Below are 26,292 nucleotides of genomic sequence, written 5' to 3'. Positions count from 1 at the left end.
TGATGACTTGAGCAGAAACCAAGAGTAGGGCCCTTAACCAACTGCCCGACCCAGGCACCCCCATTCTGACTATTGTTATGGCTACTGTTGTCTATCTCTGCAACCTGAAACATGTATTACACGAGACTTAAATTATCTACTCATGGAATCAGGGTTGGGAGAGCTTCATGATCAACTTAATGTCAAGAAAGACTTTTAGGGCCATTTTGATTTTATATTTCAGTCTCTTTCTCTTGCCTCAAAGACATTCACTAGTTAAATTTGTGAGACCCTATATTCAAACTGCCAGTTGTCCATTTTCTGTCTCTTAACTCATCCTTAGAACAGAAAAGATGCTCAAGAAGGATGCAGCAAGAAGACACATGTTTCTTCTCACTCCTCTTCAGTACCCCCACCAGTGCCCAGTGCACCAGTGTCATTTACAGCCACATTTGCCATGTAACCAGTGAAATCACTGCATGAGATCTGCTGTTTCATAACACCAACTAGGAAGCTGCATTGATTTTCATAACCGAACCCAAATCATTCAATGAAAGTCTTCGGGACATTAAAAGAATCCTTCATCTTTAATTTCTTCTCTTGTCATGAACATAAATACAGGTGGTTATACAAGTATTAAGACATTTATAAAAATATTTCCTCTGGATTGGAGCATCTTTTCTGTGCAAAATAACTGAAAAAGATGTGGAGTGACCTGGGATATGAAGGTCACTCTCCGATGCCCACATGTTGTCTTTCTGAGGAGAAAGGAACCTACATGATTCAGACCAAGATTAAGTGCTGCTTATCTTACGTACCCTTAAGTTAACTCTCTGAATTGCTACCCTTCTGCAGAAGTATTGCTGATAATGTGCATAAGTCTAGAGCTGCATTTTCTCCTGAGCCTGGCTCCTGTTTACTGGGGGATTTTAAGATCTTTTTACAAGGTAGTATTTTTCCCCCTCCCTAGACTCTGGTTTTATCTGTAGTGGATTGAAGATGAGTTCGCAGAATCGCACAGATATTTTCTTTCTTTCTTTCTTTCTTTCTTTTTTTTCTGTTTTTAGGTAATACCTGTTTAAGAAACGATTATTTCTACTTCACCGCCAGAAGTTTATATGAAATGGCCATTGCTTTCTTCTATTACAAGAAAGCCCCCTCCCCAACTGAGAGAGTATAATTCAGTAAAATGACTGTCATGCCACAGTCATATTAACCTTTGTGATTAATGTAAGAACAGGGCATGAAATCACATTTAAGTAGGAGAATATCCACCACCAATCTCTAACTTTGAAATATGTTGCAGCATTGTTCTTTTTATTTTTTCCATCCAATATTTGCTAGCTTCTGATTGGGGGGGGGGTCTTATCTCTAGGCTTTTGAGGTGGGGTTATTGGAATTGTAGAAGTGTTTTGTTGTTTAGAAGGTGTCTGTTGTGTGACTTAAGAAGAGACACCCTAGGTAGACTTTAGGTTTAAAGTGGAAGGAAAAGAGGAGATTCAGGCTTCCATTATGTGAGACTGATAGGAAGTTCCTGAAGATTTTCCTCAGGAATGGGACTTGGGCCATGTCTGGTAAGAGAGGAAGAATGGCTTAAGATGGTTAAAGACGGTTAAACTTGGTCCTTGTTAAAAAGGCAGATTCTAGGTCCCAGGCCAGGATTCTGGAAGTCCCTCAGATGAGAATCAGCATTTTTTCATGAACACTTCAGGTGGTTCTGTAGAACATTAAAATTTGAGACTCAAAGTAAAGGCCCTTTTAAAAATGAGTAGTGGGACAGAACATCCAACTGACTGTTCACACTCATTCTGTTTCTCTAACCCTAAGATCCTGACCCAATCGTGACTTCTTACTGTGATCATTTCTCTATTTTCAGTGATAGCTCTCTTTTTTATTCATTCTGGAGAAGAAAAGTAAACATTGCAGTTGTGACAAAATGTTTTCTCACCTGTTGAGTTGTCAGTGGACTTTTCCTTAGGACTAATGGATGTCATGACAACATCAATTATAGTAGCTAAGGTGAAGCTGTAGGTCTTGGGTTAAAGGGCCCCACTGTCTATGGCTTAGGCCCTATTGGGGTATTTAGGGCATGAGGCTTGGGTCACGGCATATATTCATTGAGTTTACAATCTCATCTGTTGACAATGATATCACTGTTGACAATGATGTCAGTGGTGTTACTACCTAGTTCCAGTACCAAATGGCATTAGACACTTCCTTTCATCTTTCTGAGGTTGCCATCTATAAAAGTGGGGGAAGTAACACCTATATGTAGGGTTGTGAGGATGAGCAAATGTATATAAACCCTTCTCACTCTGCCTGGCACAGACAGTGTGCTCAGCTTGTAGCTATTTCTTTAGTTGTTATAATGGAGGAGAAATGTTAGAAGGCTGAGGTGAGGTTACCACTAAGAGTCAACTGAAACAAGCCAGTTGAAAGCCTTTCGGAAAAGTTTGGCTTTCCCTGTTTACACTTCAGTTTTCCTGTGCCCTCCTGTCCATGAGGGAGACCCTTCATAGCCTTGGGATGATCTTCAGTGGTTGGGATGTTTGAGGAAGGACGGGGTTGGGATAGATGGATGATGTTGGAATGCACTGAGGGCTGAGGTGAGAGCCCCTCAGGCCCAGCAGTCCAGAAGAGTCTCTTCCAGGGAACCATCTGACTTTTCTTGGACTCTGTGTGGTCTCACATGTGTCCTTGTGTAGTCTCACGTGTGTCCACTTATGACAGCACACTTTCTATAACTACTGAAAGTGAAACTCTTTTTTTTTTTTGTAAGATTTTATTTATTTGTTAGAGAGAAGGAGAACAGGGGGAGTGGCAGGCAGAGGGAGAAGCAGGCTCCCTGCTGAAGAAAGACCCCAGTGTGGGACTCGATCCCAGGACCCTGAGATCATGACTTGAAACAAAGGCAGGCACTTAAGTAACTGAGCCACCCAGAGATCCCTGAAAGTGAAACTCTTGACACAAGAAAGCCAAATGACTGTTGCTTTGGCTGCTGCTTAAACACACCTTTGTTTACTATATCCACCGGTAGCTGGTTGTAAGTCAAAGACAAATCAGACAATGTTTACATCTATTTTGGAGTAGCTATTTATAGACAAATAAGGCTTTGAACTTAAAGACTGATGTGTGAGGAGTGCGTTTAGCTTAGCTCTCAGTTTTACTTTTTTTGGTAAAATGACTCACAGATTTGAGGACTAGGTTCGCAGATCAGTGATGCCAGAAGTGGTCTCATTTTCCTGTTTTGTGAAATGAAGGCTTTCTCCGTGGTTTTAGCTCAGCAGTTTGAACTGAAGGGACACATGATTTGTGTTCCGCATCAAACATGTTTCTGAAGACTTTTAAGTGGATTAACATAATCAACTGTGGGCTAAGAGGAAGTCAGGAGATAATAGTAAGGGACTGGGGAGATGTTTGCAATAGGAAAGCACCTTAGGTTGTCATGAAGTGAAATAAACGTTTGAAATTCAGCAGTGGTAGTGACAGGCTTAATGGAAAGAGCCTGAGCTTAGGCGTCTGTTGACCATGTTTGTGTCCTGATCCCACTTGGTCCCACTGCCCTTGTGATAGGTCTTAGGGAAATTAACTTCTCAGTTTTCTCATCTGTAAGATGTGACTAATAATACCTGCCATTTAGATTCGTTTTCAGGATACATTATGTATTTACCACTGATCACAATGCCTCGCATATGGTAGGCACTCAATAAATTATAGTTGTTCATATAAGTAGTAAGACTATTTAATTATGTTATCAGTAAATGCTATGTGGGTCTGCCAAGCTGGGAAAAGTTTGAGGGCAGAAATGGTGTTAGAGTCTTGGGCTATGAAATCCTGGGTGAAGGTTGTGGGGTGACTCTCCAAGTGGGGAAACAGGTATCTGTACAAGTGGCTGGGGACTTAACGTATTCTTTCTCCCTTCCCTGCTATGCAGGATGTGGACAAGTGGTCCTTTGATGTCTTTTCCCTCAATGAGGCCAGTGGGGATCATGCACTGAAATTCATTTTCTATGAATTACTCACACGTTATGATCTGATCAGCCGTTTCAAGGTCAGTGCCTACTTTTAAAAAATGCATGCATTTGTCCATCTCTTTTTTTTTTTTTTTAAAGATTTTATTTATTTATTTTAGAGAGAGTGAGTGAGAAAGCAGGAGTTTGTGGGGGAAGGGTAGGCAGAACCAGACTCCACACTGAGTAGGGAGCCCAATACGGGGCGTGATCCAAGGACTTAAGGATCATGACCTGAGCCAAAGGCAGGTGTCCAGATGCCCCACATTTGTCCATCCTTCCATGACTTTTGGGCTAAGACCAAGGGAATCCTTTTAATATAGACTGAAGACTGCTGTGGGACTTGGGAAGCATCATCCAGACTGCCGCTGCCCTGAAGTCTGTGGTGGTGGGAGTGTTTCCTTAAGCCCTTGCCGGGTGGGGCTCACAGCAGGCGAGAGGATGGATCCGCACAGTTCGGTCCCAGTCTTCCTAGAAGTACAGCCCGAAGTGTGGGCTAGTGGGACTCCTCGCAGATCTCATTTCAGCCTGATGTCCTGTACTGTTGATCACCGCTGGCGTGGAGACAGTAATGGAGACAGACTGAGCATCTGCTGTCTCTGCAAACTATTTTTCCCACCCCTTGGCTCAAGCGTAGACAAATGCTCTCACTTATCATCCATGACAGGTCACTGGTATTTCCCAGCCATTCATGCTTCAAATTAATTCTTCAACTTTAAGTAAAGAACATGAATCGTTTCCAGCGTTCAATCCCCTCCGCTTTGTAATACCACCAACTCTAGGAGTCAGGCCAGGTTCTCCAGGGCATCTGTGCATTTGTCTGGTGACATCTCTCCTATTGGGCTCCTCAGACTTCTCTCATCATGGGGGTGAGCCTTTGGAAAAATGCAGGGTTGTTTTTTTTTTAACATAACATATTGATTTCTCTAGACGGCATGGTTCTTTATCATTTTCCTAAGGACCGTGTACTTGGGAGCATGTTTCCTACATAGCCATAAGTGCTGTATTTATGTTTCTTAATTTCTTTGTGTCAGAAATGGGCCTGAGAATCTGGTGGGTGCTCAGGACCCTTCCCACAGAACAAAGCTTGTGCACATATGTACACCTTTACATTTTCTTGGCTCATGGATCTCTCACGAACAGCCCCAGGAACCTGGGCTTATTGGATATTCATTTTTAAAACTGATAATGAATTAATCTCTGACATAGGAGAAGCAATATTTAAATTTTTAAGAATCCACAAATGGTAAGTACGGAAGGATCTGCTCAAGGAAGAACATGTTATAGACTCTGCTGAAGCATTACAGTAAAGCATTTTCCTGATATTTTTTTTTTCTTCCTAATGTGCTTATTGGTCTCTTGGAACCCACTCTCTCTCTTTTTCCCCAAGGGTTGTATTTGATAACTAACCCTAAGCCAAGGAATTAACCCAAAAAGGAAATATGATGAATGTTTTCAGAGTCCCCTTCTTTTGTACAGGCATTTTGCAGTTGTTCCTTATTTTCTGCCACATAGAAAATGAAGGTATATATATTATACATATTTGAGACAGAAAAGGAATTAGGCTAATCGGAAATATTATTCCAAAAATTGCAATGCAACAATTATAAATTGCCAATCAATAGACATAAGAACACAGTCTGTTTCTGATCTTGTACAGAACAGGCTATCACATGTTTTGTTTTGTTTTTTAATGAATGTCCAGCACATACAATCGCTCCTTCTAAAGGGCCCAGTTTTCAGGAGGTGGCAGCTCGTGTTCTGTTTTGCAGCCATTTTACAACTTTAGATTTTTATGTACTTTATGTTTCCCCACAAAATACATGAGATGTGCTACCTGGTATGTATCCGTTTATTTCTCAAGAAATTAAAGACTCGAACCTTTGCTTGAAAAAGAGATGAACACATACCCTTCTGCCCTAAATATCTTTGAGGTGATTCTGGGGTTCTGGACTGAGAACAAAAAAAAAACATTCAGAGGTCAGACTGTTCTTAACCTAGGGACTTCCTATGAGATTTTCAAATCATTGCTAATTTCTTCAGTAGTTTTTGCTAATTTTGAAAAGTTCCAGTCTCTTCATGCACGATGTTATGCTTCCAGAAAGATGCCGCTCGAGTGACTTCGACTTCTGCTTCCTCACTTAAAGCTACCAAACCACTGGCTACTTAACCTTACTGCTCTCTTTCAGATCCCCATTTCTGCCCTTGTCTCTTTTGTGGAGGCCCTGGAAGTAGGATACAGCAAGCATAAAAATCCATACCACAATTTAATGCACGCCGCTGATGTTACACAGACTGTGCATTACCTCCTTTATAAGACAGGAGTGGCGGTAAGTACTGATAGGAACTCAAAGATGACACAAAAGATGTGATGATGATTCTTTTTGTTTTTGTTTTTAAAGATTTTATTTATTTATTTGACAGAGATCACAAGTAGGCAGAGAGGCAGCCAGAGAGAGAGCAGGGTGGGGGGCGGGGAAGCAGGCTCCCCACTGAGCGGAGAGCCTGAAGCAGGGCTTAATCCCAGGACCCTGAGATCATGACCTGAGCTGAAGGCAGAGGCTTAACCCACTGAGCCACCTAGGTGCCCCATGATGATTCTTCTTATTGGAGGCTGTTCCTAGTCTGGTGTGGTTGGGCCCACAAGAAGTGCACTGGGGCATGGACTTCCTGCTCCCCAAGAATTGTCTAACCAATCACCGAAGGTCTTGGAGTTCCTTGTAGCCTCTGATATTTTCTTCATCCTGGACTTGATTAAATAAATATGTGGTAGTAACTTGCATCTTTATTAGGCTATGACCAAATTAAATATAATTTCTAGAACTAAATATGTATTTCCAGATATGGAGAGTGGTACTATTAATCTCTTGCTATGGTCAGTCATAGCGCTATCCATGCATACTGAAATCATATCAAGTGTGCCTGGTGACCACATTGCACAAAGTTAGCTTTTGGTTAAAATCATTTGATCTTCTTCACGAGGATTACAGTTTTTTCTTATCCTAATTTTTGTGTGTTCAATATGTTTGACCTTAGGGGCAATCTTTACTTCTAATCATCTGAAATTTTTCTTACTTGTTTTGATCTAATCATCTGAAATTTTTCTAATCATCTGAAATTTTTCTTACTTGTTTTGACCCAACATTTCAGCTCTTAAGATGTCTTTGAATCTCTGTTGTGTAATCCATTGTATGAACTGGCCTGTTTAACGTGGTTATCTGTCCCTTTGCCCTCTTTACCTTGATGAAAGCTGTTAATTTTATAAGATATAGCTATTAGTGACAAACAGCTAGTTCTCTATATTAGGTCTCTATGAGTTTTTCCTTTGAAATCTTCAGAGTCGACATCAAGGTAGACATTGTTTGATTATGGTTATTAATTAGCCCATAAACTCAACACATTTGTTATTTTTTCCTCTAGGGCATGTTGAAAGGCTTGGTCTAATATCTCACTGAATTAAAAATGGAACACAGTGGGAGGAGTGTGGGCTTTGGAGCTAGATATAGTGGGACATAAATCCTTGAGTAGTTACTTATTAGATTTAGTGACCTATGATAAATTGCTTAAATCTCTGAGGTAGGATTTCCTCATTTTTAAAATGGTGAAAAATATTCTATCTTGTAGAAAAACTGTGACGGTTAGGAATAAACTATCAGAAATAGGAAGTGCTCTGTCTGCCTCGTGAAGGAAGCTCAACGGTTAGAAATTGTTTTTAGTGAAACTTTGCTGAATTTTCCCAAAACCTCTCAACAATTTTCAGTTCTTCCTTATTATAAAGCTGGCATCTTGAAAATATTATTTTAAATTTTTAAAAAAGATTTTATTTGTTTATTTGACAGAGAGAGACACAGTGAGAGAGGGAACACAAGCAGAGGGAGTGGGAGAGGGAGAAGCAGGCTTCCTGTGGAGCAGGGAGCCCGATGTAGGGCTCGATCCCAGGATCCTGGGATCATGACCTGAGCCGAAAGCAGACTCTTAACAACTGAGCCATCCAGGCATCCTGAAATATTATTTTAAAAGCTGTAATTTTTTTAAAAAGCTATAATTTTTTAAATTATAGAAACATTATCAAGGGGACCTGTTTAATGTGATAAAAAATTTCTGTCAGAAGCATAGAGCAAAATAAAATAAATAAATAAAGAAAGAAAGAAAGAAAGAAAGAAAGAAAGAAGCATAAAGCAGGCTTAGTTAATGGTGGTTCCTGGAAAACATGGAGCAAAACAGGGATGGCTACACTAATGTTATTGTTGAGCATTTTTCTGGAGGTCTTGGAAAATGCAATCTAGTATCTAAAAAAGTTGAAGTATCCTGTGAAAATAGTTTGACCATCTCTTTTAAAAAATCAAGAAAATCAACTACAAATTATTAGATCAAATAAAAATCCTCAATCAGATGTTGATAAAATAACTGTCCTAGGGGACCTGGGGGGCTCAGTTGGTTGAGCGTCCGCCTTCAGCTCAGGTCATGACCTCAGGGTCCTGGGATCAACCCCCTCTTCAGGCTCCTTGCTCAGCAGGAGTCTGCTTCTCCCTCTGCCCATCCCCCCGCTAATTCTCTCTCTCTCAAATAAATAAGTAAAATCTTAAAAAAAAAAAAAAGCTTAGATATTGGAAATTAACAAGTATAATAAAGGAACATACCTTCCAGAGAGTATTTTTTTTTAAACTGATAAATTACTAATGAAGAACTTAAAAACTGATAAAAAGGAAACTATAAAACTAAATTAAAGAGCAGAGTGAGAAGCAATGTTAAAATAAGAAAGGAAATACATTATGTTTTTAATGCAAAGCTTCAATATTATATAGATGTCAATTTTCTTCAAACTAATCTGTAAATTCAAAGCAATATCAATAAAGACTAATGAAACATGACAAGCTGAGTCTGAAATTTATGTAAAATAGATATTTCACAACTTTAGAAAAAAACGGTCTTGAAAAAGACAATGTATGCTGTGATGTAGTTCTTATTCTAGTAGGTGTTAAAATATCTACTGAAGCTATAGTAATAGAGATAGGGTGGTATTTGTGCAAAAATCATTAAATATATGAATGAACTAGACACAAATATTTATTGAGCACAGTTTTGATTTAGACATGTTGAGTTTCAGGTCCTTATTAGACGTCATTGTGGAAGTGTCAAACAGGAAGAGAACCAGTGGAATCTAGAGCTCTGGGAAGAGGTCAGGGATGGACATGTAGATTAGGCAATGTTAGCCCTATCAATATTATAGAAAGATGGAATTAAATGAGATCATCTAAAGAGCGAGTGTGAATAGAGAAGTAGTAGTGGCTCTGAAGTGAGTCCTGGGGCAACCTAAAGTTTAAAATGAAGGTAAGAAATGAGAGCCAACAATAGTAACTAAAACGGAGTGGTCAGTGATGTTAGAATAAAAACCAACAGAGTGTGGGGTCATGGAAGCCAAGGCAAGTAAGTGCTTCAAAAGAGAATAGTGAGTTGTGTGGGACATGACAAAATGTCAAGTAGGATGAGGATAGATAAGTGATCACTGTCTTTGGCCACATGGAAGTCATTAGTGCCCTTGACAGGAGTGGTCTCAGGGCTTTGGTGAGGATGGACCACTGACCAGAGTATAATGAAGAAAGAATTCAAGTGAGAAGGTAAGGACAAGTCTATTAGACAATAACATTACAGGGGAAGATAACTCAGTTCAAAAAATGTTTTCGGAACTATGGTTCATTGGGAAAGAAAAGAATGTTTTTGTTTTACTTTAAACCAATCACCAAATATTGGGAAAATGAATTAAAGATTTAAATACAAAAAAATTTGATCATATTAGAAGATATGAGAGTATGTTTATTTCCTTGAAACAGGAAAATCTTTGTTATATAAGCCTCAAAACACAAGTTATATAAAAATATTGATCAAACTGAGTGTATTAAAATTAAAACCTGTAGGATAAAAAGAATCACCATAATGATGTAAGTACTTGAGGAAAATATAGGATTAAGATCCAGATTATATAAAGGAATCAATAAGAAAATGACAGAAATTCAGTAGAAAAATAGGAGGAAATCCATTCACAGAATTAAGATTGCCCTGTTATAAAGTCTCTGTCATAGGCAGAATTTTGTCTTTCCCCTCCCCTGCCCCCAGTTTACATTGTTGGAAGTCCTAATCTCCAGTGCCTCAGAATGTGACTGCATTTGGAGGAAGGGGCTTTAAAGAGGTACTTTAGGTCACATGGGTGGTCCTGATCCAGTATGACTGCTGTCCTTATACAAGGAGGAGATTAAGATTACAGACATGCTCATGCACAGAGGAAAGACCATGTGAGGACACAGCACAAAGATGACCATCTGCAACCTGGAAGAGGCCTCTCACCCGAACTGACCCTGCCAATACTTTGATTGTGGACTTCTAGCTTCCAGACTATGAGAAAATAAAGTTCTGTGGTTTAAGCTGCCTAGTGGGTGGCATTTTGTTATGGCAGCCAAATGGAGGAGCGGAGTTATGATTTGATCCCAGGACTGACTTCTCTCTCTCTCTCTCTCTCTTTTTTAAAGATTTTATTTATAACACCACACATTTAAATATTTAGCCATACTTCTACAACGCCTGTGGTCCAAAAAAAAAAAAAAAAGGCGCCCTGATATTCTTACACCTCAGTATCCTCATGTGATACTTGCAAGTATCCTGGTGAGGATGAGCATAGACGGGCAAATGCACTTTGGACTCATCTATTCAACATATATTTAGTTAGTACCTGCTGTGTACAGTGTACTATGGAGATAAAAAGTGAATCATACACAGCTTTTCTAGCCGTCAGGAAAAACTCCCAAGTATTTATGCTAATGCAAGTTGTCATTAACGTGAGTGTTACAGCAGCCAACGAACGTGACGTTCAGCGTGCTGTTCTTAAATGAGCGCATTTGCCATTGAATTTTCATTATCAATTCAGGCCATATTCAGAATCATTCTTAAATATAGAAACTACTTCCCACCCACTCTCTCTTAGAAATGCAGCTCAAAACAAACTGCTTTTATTGCAAGCTTACAGAAACAGTGGGGAGCATTCTGATGAATGGAGAACATATTGTTACTCTAACCTTTCATTACAAACCAGGAGGGGGAAATGCTTTAAATCATTTCAGTTTTATAAACTGTAAGACACATAAGGAATCAAAACATCCCATTGATAAAGTGATGTCTGGGCTTCAACATCAACAGTATTACTCATTGTAATCTGTTTATATTACTCATTATTGCTTTACTTAGACGCCAAGAAGATGTTTGAATCCTTTCAGAATTATTTCGCCCACTTTTAAGGGAAAAATCCTTGAACAGAATTAAACTGAAAAGTTGTTGATTGAATAAATATGAATCAGACTCTGAGCTCTAGTCAAATTTTGATTTAGGTCAAAGGATTCCAAACTCCAAAGCCATCCCTTGGCCCCTTTCATTGCTTTTGTTAGGCAAGTGCCATTAATTTTCCTTTTGCTTATTATTTATTTATTTTTTTTAGAGGGGAGAGACTGTGTATCTTGTTCTTTTGATCATATCTGTCATCATCATATTCACACGGGAAACACTAAATGGCTAAGGAGTGCTTACTAATTTTATCAGTGTTTGTGGTCAGCAGAATTTTGGTGCCCATGACCTTTGCCCTCTGTTGTAACACTAATGTTGCATTAGATGGCAAAACACAAATACAGTGAAGGTTACTAATTCAAGGACCGTAAAATCTAGGGAGATGATTCCCCAGGTGGGTCCAGTGTAATCTTGTGGGTCCTTGGAAGTCCAGAGGCAGGACACAGGAGCTGTGAGGACTCAACCAGCTGTTGCCAGCTTGAAGATGGAGGGAGCCAAGTGGATGGAAAGTCTGAGAAGGAAATGAAATTTGCCTATGCCCTGAATGTACCTGGAAACAGATTTTTCCACAGCGCTTCCAGAAAAGAACACAGGCCTGCCAACACCTTGATTTCAGCCATGTTGAGGTCCTCACTGGAAAAATCCAGCCACACTGCACTGCTTTCTGACCCCCAGAACTTTGTGCCAATAAATGGGAGGTGTTCTTTGAGCCTTAAGTTTGTGGCAATTTGAGGTAGCCATAGGAAACTAATACAGGGGTGGAAACATTACTAAAGAAACTGTCATTCACATACAAAACCCGCAACTTGTGAATAATGTCCCCTCAAGCAATTTTGCCCGTGTTGCTTTCCTTCACTGTCCACTACCGCCCCTTGCCCCCATGCCCATGCACACAGGGCTTACTTCCTGAAGTCCATCACTACCAGTTGTCCCTGTCATTGAATTAGTTGTGACACTCATTTTATGTGGATAGGAAATACTGATTGAATCTGTGGCTTGTACCTTGTCACGCTTTGATAAATCTGGAATAAAATTCATGCCATACTTAATTTCTTTCTTCTTATGGGTTGTCACAAAATCTTCTGGGTTCACAGTAATTAACTGGGAAAAGGCAAGAAAATCTGGACCATATTAAAATATGAAGCCTTGCAGGGCGCCTGCATGGTTCAGTCAGTTAAGTGTCTGCCTTCAGCTGAGGTTATGTTCTCTGGGTCCTGAGCTTCCTGGCTAGTGGGGAACCTGCTTCTCCCTCTCCCTTTGTCCCTGTCCTCCCCCAGTCCCCACGCATCTCTCTCTCTCTCTCAAATAAGTGAAGCCTAGTTTCCCTCAAAACAACTTCTCCATCTCTGTCTCTTTTAATGATGCTATTTAATGCCACCCATCATTTTTTTGTTTCGTGTTGTTTTGTATTTTTGTCACTCAGGCTAGGAATGTTAGGGTCATCTTTAATTCATTCTTCTCCTTGACTGCAACTTCTTCCTCCCTCCCGTATTCAGTTAATTGCTAAGCCATATGAATTCTAGCTTCATACTGTCTATACATCCTCTAAGAACTTTCCCATGCAAAAGTACTGCTCTAGTTTCTCTCCCTCAGTGGCATGCTGACCATGCTGCCCTCTTGCATCATTGCCTGTTGGATCCGATTTGTGTTCCTCACTCTGGCTTTTAATGCCTGACACCACAGGGCTCTAATCAGCTCTAACTGCCACTCCACTAAAGGGACTCATTTCCTTACCCATGAGGAATCCCCTTTTGACACTGGGACTAGCTCATGCATTCATTCCTCTGGAAATGTCCACTGCCATTTCTTGTTCGGTCCATTCTTCAGGGCCCATCTGTGAAGATCTTCATCTTTTCTTTTCTTTTTCTTCTTTACTTTCTCCTTTTCTCTCCTTCCTCCCTCCCTTCTCCTCCCCACTTTCCTTCCTTCCTTCCTTCCTTCCTTGCCAGGTACCATCTGTCCTTTCTTCTTATCCTCAAACAGCAGAACCAATTTCTAAGCATCCACAGGGTTTGTTGAAAAGCAAGGGTGTTAAAATGACTTTTACAGGCTATGGTTTTATTTTTTTGTTGTTGCTTATTTAAAGCATTTGTTGATTTTGGTTTATTGGAAGTGGGCTACACCTAAGATAGGATCTTATTAATATATTTGGGTAAAGGGGAGAAGTTATATTTATATAACTTATATATTTATAATGTGAGAACCGTAATTATGTAGTTATTTAGACACCTGCTGTCTGGGTTGATGCTCTGTGATTCAGATTTGTTTAGATGGTATATTGGCTCTCAGTCATAATCTTTTTATTGATTGATTTATTAATTTCACAATAGAAAAAAAAATCTGCCCTTTTATTTATTTATTTATTTATCCATGAGTTTAAATCCTTGAAGGATATAGCATAGCACGGATTCTATGTCCAAAGGCCTTAGCAGGAAGTTTACTTTGGAATTTGGCATGAGTCATGTCACTGTTTCCATGAGCATGAGTTACCTTTCCTCGGATGACTTGGGTTTTGTTGGGTTTGCCACCAGGAGTCACCTTTTCCTTTGTACACAGGAGCACTCTCTTGCCTAGACAGAATTCGGTTTCATCTCGTATATAAGCACTTCCAGAGACCCTACTTAGAGCCAACAGAAACAGCCTCAGGCTACAGTGTTCCAGACATATTTGTCATTTTAGAAGTTCTGTTCCAAGCAGGGCTCGACAGGTTCCAAGATAACCTCGTAATCTTATTTTAAAATGTTAACGTTGCATAAGTTTGGAGAAAGAGCTATGCTGGTGGTGAGGGGGTAGGTAAAAGGAGTTGAGGCTGATGGGTGGGGACAGGGTACTGGGGAAGGATTGAAAGAAATGGCCAAAATGAAAAAATATATATATGTGTGTGTGTGTGTGTGTGATATATGTGTGTATATGTGTATATATATATATACACACACACATATATGTATATATATGCATATATACACATGTGTATGTGTGTGTGTGTGTGTGTGTGTGTGTGTGTATATAAATACCAAGAACATGTGTAATATAAGCTGCTAGACAATGCTGCCTCTGGTGGTCCAGGGAACACAATTTGAGAACCTTGGACTATAGTCAGTTTCGGTGGCATGGTTGAGGGGGGTGTCTCTTCAAACATCAGGGTACATAAAGCAGAAGGCCAGGTTTATCTTTCCTCCTGTCTACGTACTACCACTTTGTAGTAGATATGTATTAGGTTTTCTGTTACTCTTAATTCTCGGTATTGTGTTGAAAATTTTAATATATTTTTTTCCATGTCTACCAGGTATCTTTACTTGGAATTTAGGAAAGAATACATGAGGGTTTTTTTTTTTTTAATTTTAGTTATTTATTTGAGAGAGAATGAGTGAGAGAGAGCATGAGAGAGGAGAAGTTCAGAGGGAGAAGCAGACTCCCCAAAGAGCTGGGAGCCCGATGTGGGACTCGATCCTGGAAGTCCGGGATCATGACCTGAGCCGAAGGCAGTTGCTCAACCAACTGAGCCACCTAGGCGCCCTACATGAGGGTTTTTAAAGCCTTCATGTTCCTTGTTTTTTTTTTGCTTCCTTGGGAAAAAAACAAAACAAAACAAACAACTACTAGTTAGCTTTCTCAACCTTGCTGGGCATGCTACTTCCAGATACCATGTTCCTCAGTCTCCACATAGGGGAAAAAAAGAAATTCCGTCTGTCAGAAAAACGTGTGTTTGGCAGTAGCTTGCCAGCTGCAGGGTGGAAAGGCAGTGACGCGGGTGTGTTGTCAGCAAGCTGAAGACTGTGTCAGAGAAAGAGACAGATTATCTGATTGCCCTGCAATCTCCCTTTCAGAACTGGCTGACAGAGCTGGAGATCTTTGCTATCATCTTCTCAGCTGCCATCCACGACTATGAGCACACCGGAACCACCAACAATTTCCACATTCAGACACGGTGAGGTTGTTGGATGTTTGGAGAGGAGGCAGGAGGGGGCAGGGATAGAGTTTGAGAAGTCAGAAAGGTATTAGTTACCCTTGTTTTGCATGGTTACTCTGTTTTGCTTTTCTAAAAAAGAGAACTTTTCCACAAGAGATCAACCTGGTCAGCTTCGGTCAAGATTTAGAGTTTGAGAAGGCATCTGCTCCCAGTGCTCCTATGTTATCCCCATGAAATATGGATATCCTCTTCTTCTCTACTGGAATGCTAGCTCTTTGTTTCCTTATGTATATGCATTGTGCACACTCTACATGTCTCTACTACATGACAGAACTGTTGGCACAAAGGTGTAGAGGCCAGGTAGACTGAATTAGTAAGGATGGACTGGGATCGGGATGCTTCTGTCCACACATACAATACCTGAGCCTTCTTGCCCTGTGACCTCTGGGATTCTGGGGACACTCTTCTCATCCTTCCTGATTTCATCCCTGCTGTCTTTAGTACTTGCATTGCTCACTGGCAGAGGGCTTGGGGAGCAGGGTTGTCTCATGCAGACTGCCTTCACCATAGATCTGTGTATCCACTATGATGAACTGCAGAGGTAAACCCACATCTCTGTGGGGGGAATTAAGTATGGGTTCAAGTGCCCAACTCTGGACCTCTAGACTATAACAGACATCACTAATCAATTTTTTTTCTTGACCAAACTTCGTATTTATCGTAGTATTCCTCTCAGCACAGAATTCCAGACAAGCAGTACCATTCACTTGTCTTTTCCATTTAGGATGAATCCTTATCTGTCCTGTCCTAGCCTAAGAACTTACCTTCCCTTAAGACGGTTCTAGGAAGCTGGAGAGACTCTGATAGTAGGGTTAATTGGGCCTTGACATAGTAATCAAAAGAAGCTAGAATTTGGGGGAAGGTGGCATGGCTAAGAGGAAGAATGGAGCAGGGAGAGGTGAGAATTTGAATAAATACTTGAGGTTTCTCTTGAAAAAAGCAGGTGCCCACGCCAGATAGGTTTGTGTTCATTAAATCAATCTACATGTATTTAATGAACCAAACACTTCAATATGGGGAACACAAAAGAAGACAGTATTGTCTGATCTCTGTTCAGAAGGGGAATTTCAATAGAATGGCAGCAGACAAAAGGATGTAAGCCGCTAGCTTCATTGTCTGCCTCCCGCTTCCTCACACAGAAGAGCCCAGCTGCTGGGAAGCAGCCTTTTGTGGTTCTGTGGCAAAGGCTTTAAATACAGGGAATGCCACAGAGCAGCTCTGTTTCGTGGATGTCTACAAGTGGAATCTTTGCTCTGAGGACAGAGGCTGTGGTGAACAGCACCTGCTGAAGGAAGAGAGGTGTGTGGAGCAACTGTGCATGGGTCTTTGCTGGAGCCCAATATCAAAACCCATCTCCACTTGGAGGAAATGGCTTAATTACAGCAGCTGGAAAAGAGCTTAATGTTACAAAATGCACATCAGTTGGAGCCTGTCTTCACAGATACATGATCAGATCTTTCACCACAGGGATTGCACATTTTGTGTTATCTCCACAGGAGTGAGGAAATTCCAGTGGATTCAGTTACGCTTGCTTTGGAATAAAATTTAAGCATTGGCCTTCTTTAACAGAACTTTATTCAAAGCATCTCAGCCCGTGTGAGCCCCATACAGAGAACTAAATCCGTAAGCAGGTTCTTTGTCCTTTGATGGTATGTTAAGCCTAACACTTTAAAGCTATGCTAGATATATCCCAAAGGTTGGCCAATGACAGGCACAAGTTATTGGGGGGAGCAATGGCTGAATGGTCAGAAGGCCTTGCCTTCATCTCAACCCTGCCATGTAGGCACTGTGGGGCTCTCTGAAGTCATTTTACATCACTGAGATTCAGCTTCCTTGATGAGAAACAAATAAGCTATAATCATCTAAGTTTTAACTGAATTGAAGATATTGAAAGAGTGTACAGCTCTGTGTTTGGTGCAGTGGTCTGTGAGGAAGTGACTAGCAACTGTCCTATAATCCTATATTCTTTACTCTCAATCTTACACATATGTCTTCCGTATGGCAAAATGTTAAGGTCAAGGTACTACCAGAGGAACTTGGCAAACTGTACCTACCAGGTGGCACATGTTCAGAGAATTATAATGATAATAAATAAATTCCTTCATTGAATAAAATTTTTAAAAACTAAAGGCATTCCAGAAAATAGAAGGAAGTTTGAGTTGACCAATGTTTTATGAAATCCCCTATGCTAGTGGTAGAAATCATTGAAGTCTGGTTATGGAACAGCTTTCAGAGAGTTCTCAGTGGGATATCACATATTTCATGTTAACATATTGACATCAAAATACCCTGCATATATGTATTGATAATTTGTACTGCTGGTTTTAGCTTATTGGTTGGCGTAAGTGACATGGGGGCAAAGGTAATGGTTAAACATAGGAAAAAAGACGGTGTATTGTAGCTTGAGAGAGTCACCTGAAAAATCTCAACCATTTAACATCCTGAATTAATTTTTCTTGGCTTTCTGTTCAGGTCTGACCCTGCTATTCTGTACAATGATAGGTCTGTATTAGAAAATCACCATTTAAGTGCAGCTTATCGCCTTCTGCAAGAAGATGAGGAAATGAATATTTTGATCAACCTCTCGAAGGATGACTGGAGGTAAGGATGAGACAGGAGAGAGATTTGGAGGCCAGGAAAGGAATCATGAGGAGAGATGAAGTATGCTACTTTTGGAGAAATAATACCACTTGAACCACCCTTTCTCTCTCCTCCTTTCTCCTTATCCTGTCTCCCTCCCTCCCTCCTCTTCACCCCTCCTCTCCCTTTTCTTTCTCTCTCCCCTTTCTCTCTCCTCCCTGCCTTCTCTCTCTCTCTCTTTCTTTTTTTCTTAACACAATTATTTAAATATATCATAGGCACTTTGGAAATACTTGGTTCTTGTTACGTTAAGAAACTTGTATTGCTTTTGTCTTAGCTTCTTAAATCTGAGTTTTTTTCTTTTAACCTTTGTTTTTCGCCTTCTATTTGATTTGAACTTCTCTTAAAAATCTTTCCAGACTTGCTAAGGAAATTATTTTGACACTCAGAACAAATCATGGGTACCTAATTCTGTTGCCTAAATGACACTGTGTGTCTTTGAATGAATTTAGGCACACCTGAGCTTGAATATGGACACAATTACTAGTTGTATGACATTTAGGAAGTTACTTAACCCCTTCACACAGTTGTAAAATTTAATTTCTAGAAAACAGATAACAAAATATACCTCGTGGTTTGGTTAATGTTATAATAAACGATATAATCCATTGAAAATGCTTAGCACACATTGTGATGTATATAGCAAGCCTACAAGTCTTTTGCAGCTAGAAATACAGGTCAATGTATTTCAAAGATTAGAGGCAAAACCATTCAAAGCCTTACAAAGTTCTGAATCTACTGCAGTGCAAATAGTACTTATATTTTAATTAAGTGATCAACTATTCATTTACTATCTTTGTGCTAGCCATTATGTAAAGATCCAGAGAAATAAGCCATACTGTGTGATATGTATGTTCCACATGTCATATTCCTAATAAATGATTTCCTTAATTCTTTTTTTTTTCAAAGATTTTATCTATTTATTTGACAGACAGAGATCACAAGTAGGCAGAGAGGCAGGCAGAGAGGGAAAGGGGGAAGCAGTCTCCCTGCCGAGCAGAGACCCCGATGTGGGGCTTGATCCCAGGACCCTGGGATCATGACCTGAGCTGAAGGCAGAGGCTTTAACCCACTGAGCCACCCAGGTGCCCCTGATTTCCTTAATTCTTAACCTTCACTTATTCCTCATTAAAAAAAAAAAAAAAAGTCCACCTAAAAGGCTCAAGTTGATTAGAATTGTCACCCCTAATTAACTGATTTTGCTTAGAAGTGGCAAAAAACGAATTTTTACTTTCCATTTTTTTACTTCCATGTTTCTCTCTCTATGGGGTGTCCCTGAAAGGGAGTTTCGGACCTTGGTAATTGAGATGGTGATGGCCACGGACATGTCCTGTCATTTCCAACAAATCAAAGCAATGAAGACTGCTTTGCAACAGCCAGAAGCGTGAGTGGACCTGTGACATCATGAGTTTTCATAGGTGTTTGAACTGGTACTTGTCCATGTTGTCGTACCTTCTTCAAAGAGCTTCCCTGAATGGTCTCATGAAGTGGGGCTGGTGGAGGAGAGAACCTGACAGTTGTACCTGTCACACATAGATTTTCATCAGGGTTGAAATAAATCATAGGGCCCCCAGTTAACAATTTGCCCCCAGTTAAGAATTTAAAAGAATTCTTTGTGGGAAACTAAGTCATCAAAGATTCACTTGGTACAGGGCCAACAAAAGTCTGTGAGTGACTCGTAGATCCTTGTTGTCTTTCTGAACGATGCAGTCATTCCAGAAGTTGTTTTGAGTCGGTTTATGAGGTATCCAGCGGAGTAAGCATGGAGACCAAGCTGATGAATGTCCCAGCCGTAGGATGAAATGATGCTTTCCCCCCAGTTCAGCCGATGTGGGGTTTGAGATGGGAGAATGGAATAGATTAAGAAATTAATGATTTTTAAAAACTCTTATTGAGGTTCTGAAAATTTGGTTATCAAGTGTCTGGGTTGTTTGCATTTTTAGAATTGAAAAGCCGAAAGCATTATCTCTGATGTTGCACACGGCAGACATTAGCCATCCCGCCAAAGCATGGGAGCTCCATCATCGCTGGACGATGTCACTCCTGGAGGAATTCTTCAGACAGGTATCTTGTTGTACTACTCCTCAGGGCCATCAGCCCTATCTAGATAGTTGCTGAGTATTCTATTCCAGCAATGCTATAATAAGACAACTGGCATTACAATCGTTTTCTTTGGGAGGAAGGGTTGATAGTTTTTTTTTGTTTTTTGTTTTTTGTTTTAATTTCCTGGCCTCTTGCTCATGTGATGTTTGACTCTTACCTAAATTTTGGTTCTCAGAACATTATGGTGTTTCTGTCCTATGCATTTCTGTTTGCAAAAAAAATTTCTCTTTGTCAGTTTTTTGTCAAAATGTCGTCTGGGTATTTTTGCTTTTACTCATCATGCTAACGGGCTGACAAAATGATGGTTGCTTTTGCATCATTGTGTGGGATTAAGAGGTTAATCTTTAACTTATAATGATCTATTATAATAGATTACCTTGTTTCTTTGGAATAGATAAGCCATGTTGTCAAATTCCAAAGTGAGGTGTGACAGGTTTTTTTTTTTAAGATTTTTATTTATTTATTTGACAGAGAGAGAGAGAGAGAGAGATCACAAGTAGGCAGTAAGAGAGGGGAAGCAGACTCCCCACCGAGCAGAGAGCCAGATGTGGGACTTGATCCCAGGACCCCGAGATCATGACCTGAGCTGAAGGCAGAGCCACCCAGGTGTTCCGAGGTGTGGCAATTTGTGGTCAGGAAACCACTAGAAGCTACTGTCAATTATGTTTAAACATACTACCTCCTAAAACTCAGGGTTGTGTTTTCTAAAAGGGTAGCCAGAGTTTTTCATGAGTAGGCAATGCTTTAAAAAAAATTTTTTTTTAAAGGTACACAGAAGGGGCACCTGGGTGGCTCAGTGGGTTAAGCCTCTGCCTTCGGCTCAGGTCATGATCTCAGGGTCCTGGAATCGAGCCCCACATCCGGCTCTCTGCTCGGTGGGCAGTCTGCTTCCCCCTCCCTCTCTGCCTACTTGTGATCTCTCTCTGTCAAATAAATGAATAAAATCTTTAAAAAAAAAAAAAGGTACACAGAGTAGAGAAATCAGGAAGTTAATACATAGTATCAAAACTGGTATCTTCTCAAGAACAGCTGCCATTAAAACATGTACTTCAAGACATGAGGTCTTGAGATTGAAGGCAAGATGACATGCAGACTGGGGGGCCTCCATGGTAGAAATTCACATCAGTACAGTTAATTCAGTCACTTCTGATACTTCTTGAAGGGTGGTGCACGTCATGGACTAGGAGACCTCTGAGACCAAACAAAACACTGCTCATGACACTGGTCTCAACCTTGTCCCCTAACCTGACAAGAGATGGGCTCTTTCAGTGGTTACTCAATTTCTGGAAGCAAATTTCTCCTGTGATTACTCTTATTCTATGATTCTGGTTTGAATGGAAAAATTGTAAAAGGCATCTGTACATGTATGTTTTTTCTTCTGAAACTGTACACAATATCTAGTGATGAGGTGGGACCAGAATCAACAGCGTATTCAACAAAGTCCAGAAGACCCTTATTGGAGTTATAGTTCCGACTGGTTCATGGGGCTAATGGAATCCCTCTGCTAGTTCCCAACGGTCTTATCTGTGACTTGTGTTTTAGGAGGTGGTGGCAGCAGGAAGGAGTTAGGGGAAGATTGGGCTAGATGTTTCCTTTGGATCCTTCTGACATTAAATGTTCTATACTCCCTCCTGTCTAGTGGTGCACCTCAACACCTGCACACACATGCTCCCCTAAGCTGTTATGTGAATATACCATCAGGTACCCTATCCTGCATATGGCTCTTTCCCTGTGCAAAGTCATTGCTTGGTCTCAGACTTGTTCTCAAGAAGAACCCAGTGGTGTACAAGGACAGGAAGGCCTTGTATGTACAAGAATGACTCTGCCATTTTTCCGGAAGCGATTTTTCTAATATTAATGAGAGGATTTTCTGTAAATAAAACCATTATCATATGCTTTCTTTAATATTGCTTGTGTAATAACAACCCCTATGGCTGGAAGTATTTAATCTACAGCCAAAGGGAGGTGATAGCCAACTCATAAAAGTTTGAGATATTGAAGTGATTCCTTTTTTTTTTTTTTAAGATTTTATTTATTTATTTGACAGACAGAGATCACAAGTAGGCAGAGAGGCAGGCAGAGAGAGAGAGAGAGGAGGAAGCAGACTCCCTGCAGAGCAGAGAGCCCGATATGGGGCTCCATCCCAGGACCCTGGGATCATGACCCGAGCCGAAGGCAGAGGCTTTAAACTACTGAGCCACCCAGGTGCCCCGTGATTCCTTCTTTTAATTGTGAGTGGATATGAGAAATTTCTTAAATATGTGCACGTTTTTTTTCCCATAAAGGAAACCTTGTTTGCATACACATATGCTTGAATTGAATGAAAAGGTGCTAGAGGCAATGTGAAAATAACCTTATTGAATTTCTTGCCTATTGGGAATAGAATGTTAGCTCACTGGACTGGAACTATTTTTTAGTAATTATGATTCAGTAAATTATTTTTATTGACTTAATAATTTAACCCAGATGCCATAAGACATTGTAAGTAACCCATGTAGGAGAAATGTTGCCTCAGCTCTTAACTATAGATTTTAAATCGGACAGTTCAAATGGGAAATCTCAATGGGATTGTAGAGTCTCTGAAAGTATTACATTTGGAAGTTGGGTTGTAATTCAAAATAAGGGCATACCCTCAGTGCTGATAGACCAGACCTCCCATACTTTGCTAAAAGAGTAAGTTACATCTTCAGTATTATAACCATATTTTACAAAACCCAAGCTGTGGCCTTGGGGTGCTTCTCAATGAAATATTGACTTTATTTAAAAATTTTTTTAAAAAAATTTCTTCTCAGCAAAACAGAATTCATTGTTTTTGTACCACACCCAATGCTCCATGCAATATGTGCCCTTCTTAATACCCACCACCTGGCTCCCCCAACCTCCCATCCCCCCACCCCTTCAAAACCCTCAGGTGGTTTTTCAGAGTCCATAGTCTCTCACGGTTCACCTCCCCTTCCAATTTCCCTCAAATCCCTTCTCCTCTCCATCTCCCTATGTCCTCCATGTTATTTGTTATGGTCCACAAATAAGTGAAACCATATGATAATTGACTCTCTCTGCTTGACTTATTTCGCTCAGCATAATCTCTTCCAGTACTGTCCATCTTGCTACAAAAGTTGGGTATTCATCCTTTCTGATGGAGGCATAATACTCCATAGTGTATATGAACCACATCTTCCTTATCCATTCGTCCATTGAAGGGCATCTTGGTTCTTTCCACAGTTTGGTGACCGTGGCCATTGCTGCTATAAACATTGGAGTACAGATGGCCCTTCTTTTCACTACATCTGTATCTTTGGGGTAAATACCCAGTAGTGCAATTGCAGGGTCATAGGGAAGCTCTATTTTTAATTTCTTGAGGAAATTCCACACTGCTCTCCAAAGTGGCTGCACCAACTTGCACTCCCACCAATGGTGTAAGAGGGTTCCCCTTTCTCCACATCCTCTCCAACACACGTTGTTTCCTGTCTTGCTAATTTTGGCCATTCTAACTGGTGTAAGGTGGTATCTCAATGTGGTTTTAATTTGAATCTCCCTAATGGCTAGTGATGATGAACATTTTTTCATGTGTCTGATAGCCATTTGTATGTCTTCATTGGAGAAGTGTCTGACTTTAAAGAAGTGTAAGTTTGCCTCTTTGGTAAATACATGCTATAAAAGTCTTGAGGTTCATTTCTCATATATTGCTGTTTATGTTTGTACTTTGCAAACGTCCCCTACAGTTCTTTTAATATCCTCTGTGTCTGTAGTTATTTTCCCATTTCCAATTCTCATTTCATGTATTAGTGTTTCTCCCCTTGCTTCTCTATGAAATTAGCTAATCATTTGATTATTTTGTTTCTATTTTATAGTACCTTAATTGAAGTTTTCATTTTTACTAATTCATTTCTTCTGCTTGAGCTTATTTTGTTCTTTTGCCAGCTCCCTGAGTTGGATGCTCTATTCACTTATTTCATTCTGCCTGTTTAGTATTAGAAAATATAAGGGTAGGAGTTTGTCTTTTTCTTATGAATCACATAGACTCTGATATGCAGTATTTTCACAATCATTCCTTTCTAAATATTCTGTAATTTTGGTGTAGACTTTTCTTTTACCCAAGAGTTGGTTCAGATAGAAGTGTTTATTTATATAATTTTCCAATGGTGGGCTCTTCTGCTTTCTAGTTTTGTAATTAATTTGTGGCTTATTGAAATTCGGTCAAGAATTTTTTCATTGCTTGGATTTTATTGTGAATCATTTGTCAGCTACTGTATAATCAGTTTTGTAAATGTTCACTGCTCTTGAAAAGTAGATTTATTTTCTACTTATAGGGTATAGAATTCAAACAATACCCCATACATCTACCTTATGAATTATTTCATTTAGGTATTTTATATATCATTTAAAAAATTTGATCTTTTGTAGGATGAGAGATGTCTCTTTTCTTTTTTCTTTTTGCACAGTGTGAATGTTGATTCTATGTTATTTGGTTCTTGGATATTCACAACTATTAGATCGTCATAATTTATTGTACCCTTTATCATTGTAAAGCCTGCTTCTTTGCCTCCTGTGATGCTTTTACCGAGAATTCAAATTTGACTTGTTTTAAGAATATGAGCCTTGTCTCTGCATAGGTTTTAGCCTTTCAGAGATACTTTGGTTTGGGTGTGCATTTTAAACACTGTATATAGTTGAGGTTTTTTATGAGGCCATCTAAGATTCTTTTCTCTTATTATTTGACATCAGCTATTTTCATACCTATTGAAATGACAGGAACATTTGATCTTAGGCACCATCATATTTTATATTATGCTTTCTGTTTTTATAGCTTCTTCATAAATAGTTTATTATAGATGTGCCATTTGCCTTGTCCTGTATTAATTTCTTCTGATGACCTGGAAGTTTTACATTATGTTTTTATCTCTTCCAGTGGCTAACTTGATAATAAAAATTTTACGTCCTCTATTTATTTAGATAGTATCTAATGACTCCTTGTTATAAAAAATAGTAAACTTCTACTTCCTCTCTCCTCTTCCCCAGCACCTGATTTTTGTAGGTCTTATTAACCTGTTTAATTCTTGTAGTCTGTCCTTTATTATTTAAATATAGCTCTATTTTTTATATGTCAGGTTTAGATGATATATTCTTATCTCCAACAGATAAGACAGCTGGTGTTTATTCATTACCTCCCAACACCATTCCTCATTTTCCTTTCCATAACGCAATTAACTCCTTGTTACTATTTGTTGGCTTTATTATTTCTAAGTTGTTCTGATTTTTTAAATGAGTGTTCTATGGCATGTATGACATGCTGCTTATAAAAGATACACCTTAAACAAGGTGACTCAGAAAGGAAGAAAACACATCTGGCAAGAGCGTAATTTTCTAGTTGTTCTTATCTCAGTTCTCCTTAGTGTTGGTACTTTGGCCCTGGTTGATCATCCATTGGTTGGCCAAGGTTGTTCCTTGGGTGGATTCTTCTAGAAGAGCTAATGAAACCACACATTTGCGTACTTGCCCATTTTTATACTGCTCTTATACCTGGGCCATAGTTTGCTTGGGTAAAACTTTTTTTTTTTTTTTTGATCAAACTTTTTTCCCCTGCAGCCTTTTTTAGATTTCAGTCAAATGTCTTCTACCTGTGGATATTGCTAGGGAGAGGTTGGAGGCCCTGCTGTAATTATTTTCATGTCTAGGTGATACAACTTTTTGCTTATGTGCCCTAAAGGATTGTTTCTTTATTTTTGAAGCTCACTGACATTACTAGGAAATATTTCAATAATGATTGTTCTATAATAGCTATTCTTGGGAACTGGGCATGTTCTTTCTTCTGTAGATTCAAGTTACATTGATTTCATCTTGAATGCTTTCCTTTTCCATTTGTTAAGTTCTCTTCTTTAGGAAAAACAGTTATTCATATGTCGAGTCTCTTTTGTTTCTCATCCATGTGTATATTTTTCCTTTAAGCCTTCTTTAACTCTTTGATCAGTGGTCTTTGTTTGGCCTGCTTTTTTACATTCCTGACCTCCATACCCCTTAATGTGTTTTCATCAAGAACAGCTCTTGTTTGTGCTGCTGCCAGTGCAGTCTTCTTTTATGCAATGGTTCTATTTTTCTCTTCCATATCTTTCCTGAGCTCTGCTAGCTCCTGTTTCCCTGAGCCCTTGTTCTTGATAATTTCAGGCATTTCTTTCTATTCATGACAACATGTTTGGTCATCACTTGGTGGCACTGTTTTTTCTGTTGTTTCCTATCTGGTTTTTTGTTGTTGTCATTTGTTTG

The 26,292-nt window shown here is 39.6% G+C and overlaps 1 protein-coding gene across 4 annotated transcripts in view; it reads left to right on the top strand.

The window, feature by feature from the left end:
* Positions 1-26,292, top strand: part of PDE1C (phosphodiesterase 1C) — a gene marked incomplete at its 3' end in the record, with an annotated part of 305,371 nt that overhangs the window by 206,642 nt on the left and 72,437 nt on the right. For all 4 annotated transcript variants that reach the window (XM_080819137.1, XM_080819135.1, XM_080819136.1 and 1 more), the window contains 6 exons: positions 3,914-4,030; positions 6,179-6,319; positions 15,146-15,246; positions 17,761-17,889; positions 19,211-19,312; positions 19,872-19,992. In XM_080819137.1, the coding sequence (XP_080675263.1) occupies positions 3,914-4,030; positions 6,179-6,319; positions 15,146-15,246; positions 17,761-17,889; positions 19,211-19,312; positions 19,872-19,992 (711 nt within the window). The remainder of the gene's footprint in view (positions 1-3,913; positions 4,031-6,178; positions 6,320-15,145; positions 15,247-17,760; positions 17,890-19,210; positions 19,313-19,871; positions 19,993-26,292) is intronic.

The sequence above is a fragment of the Martes martes genome, assembly GCF_963455335.1.
Source record: "Martes martes genome assembly, chromosome: 11".
Lineage (NCBI taxonomy): Eukaryota > Metazoa > Chordata > Mammalia > Carnivora > Mustelidae > Martes > Martes martes.
This window is presented reverse-complemented; position numbering and strand designations above follow the sequence as displayed.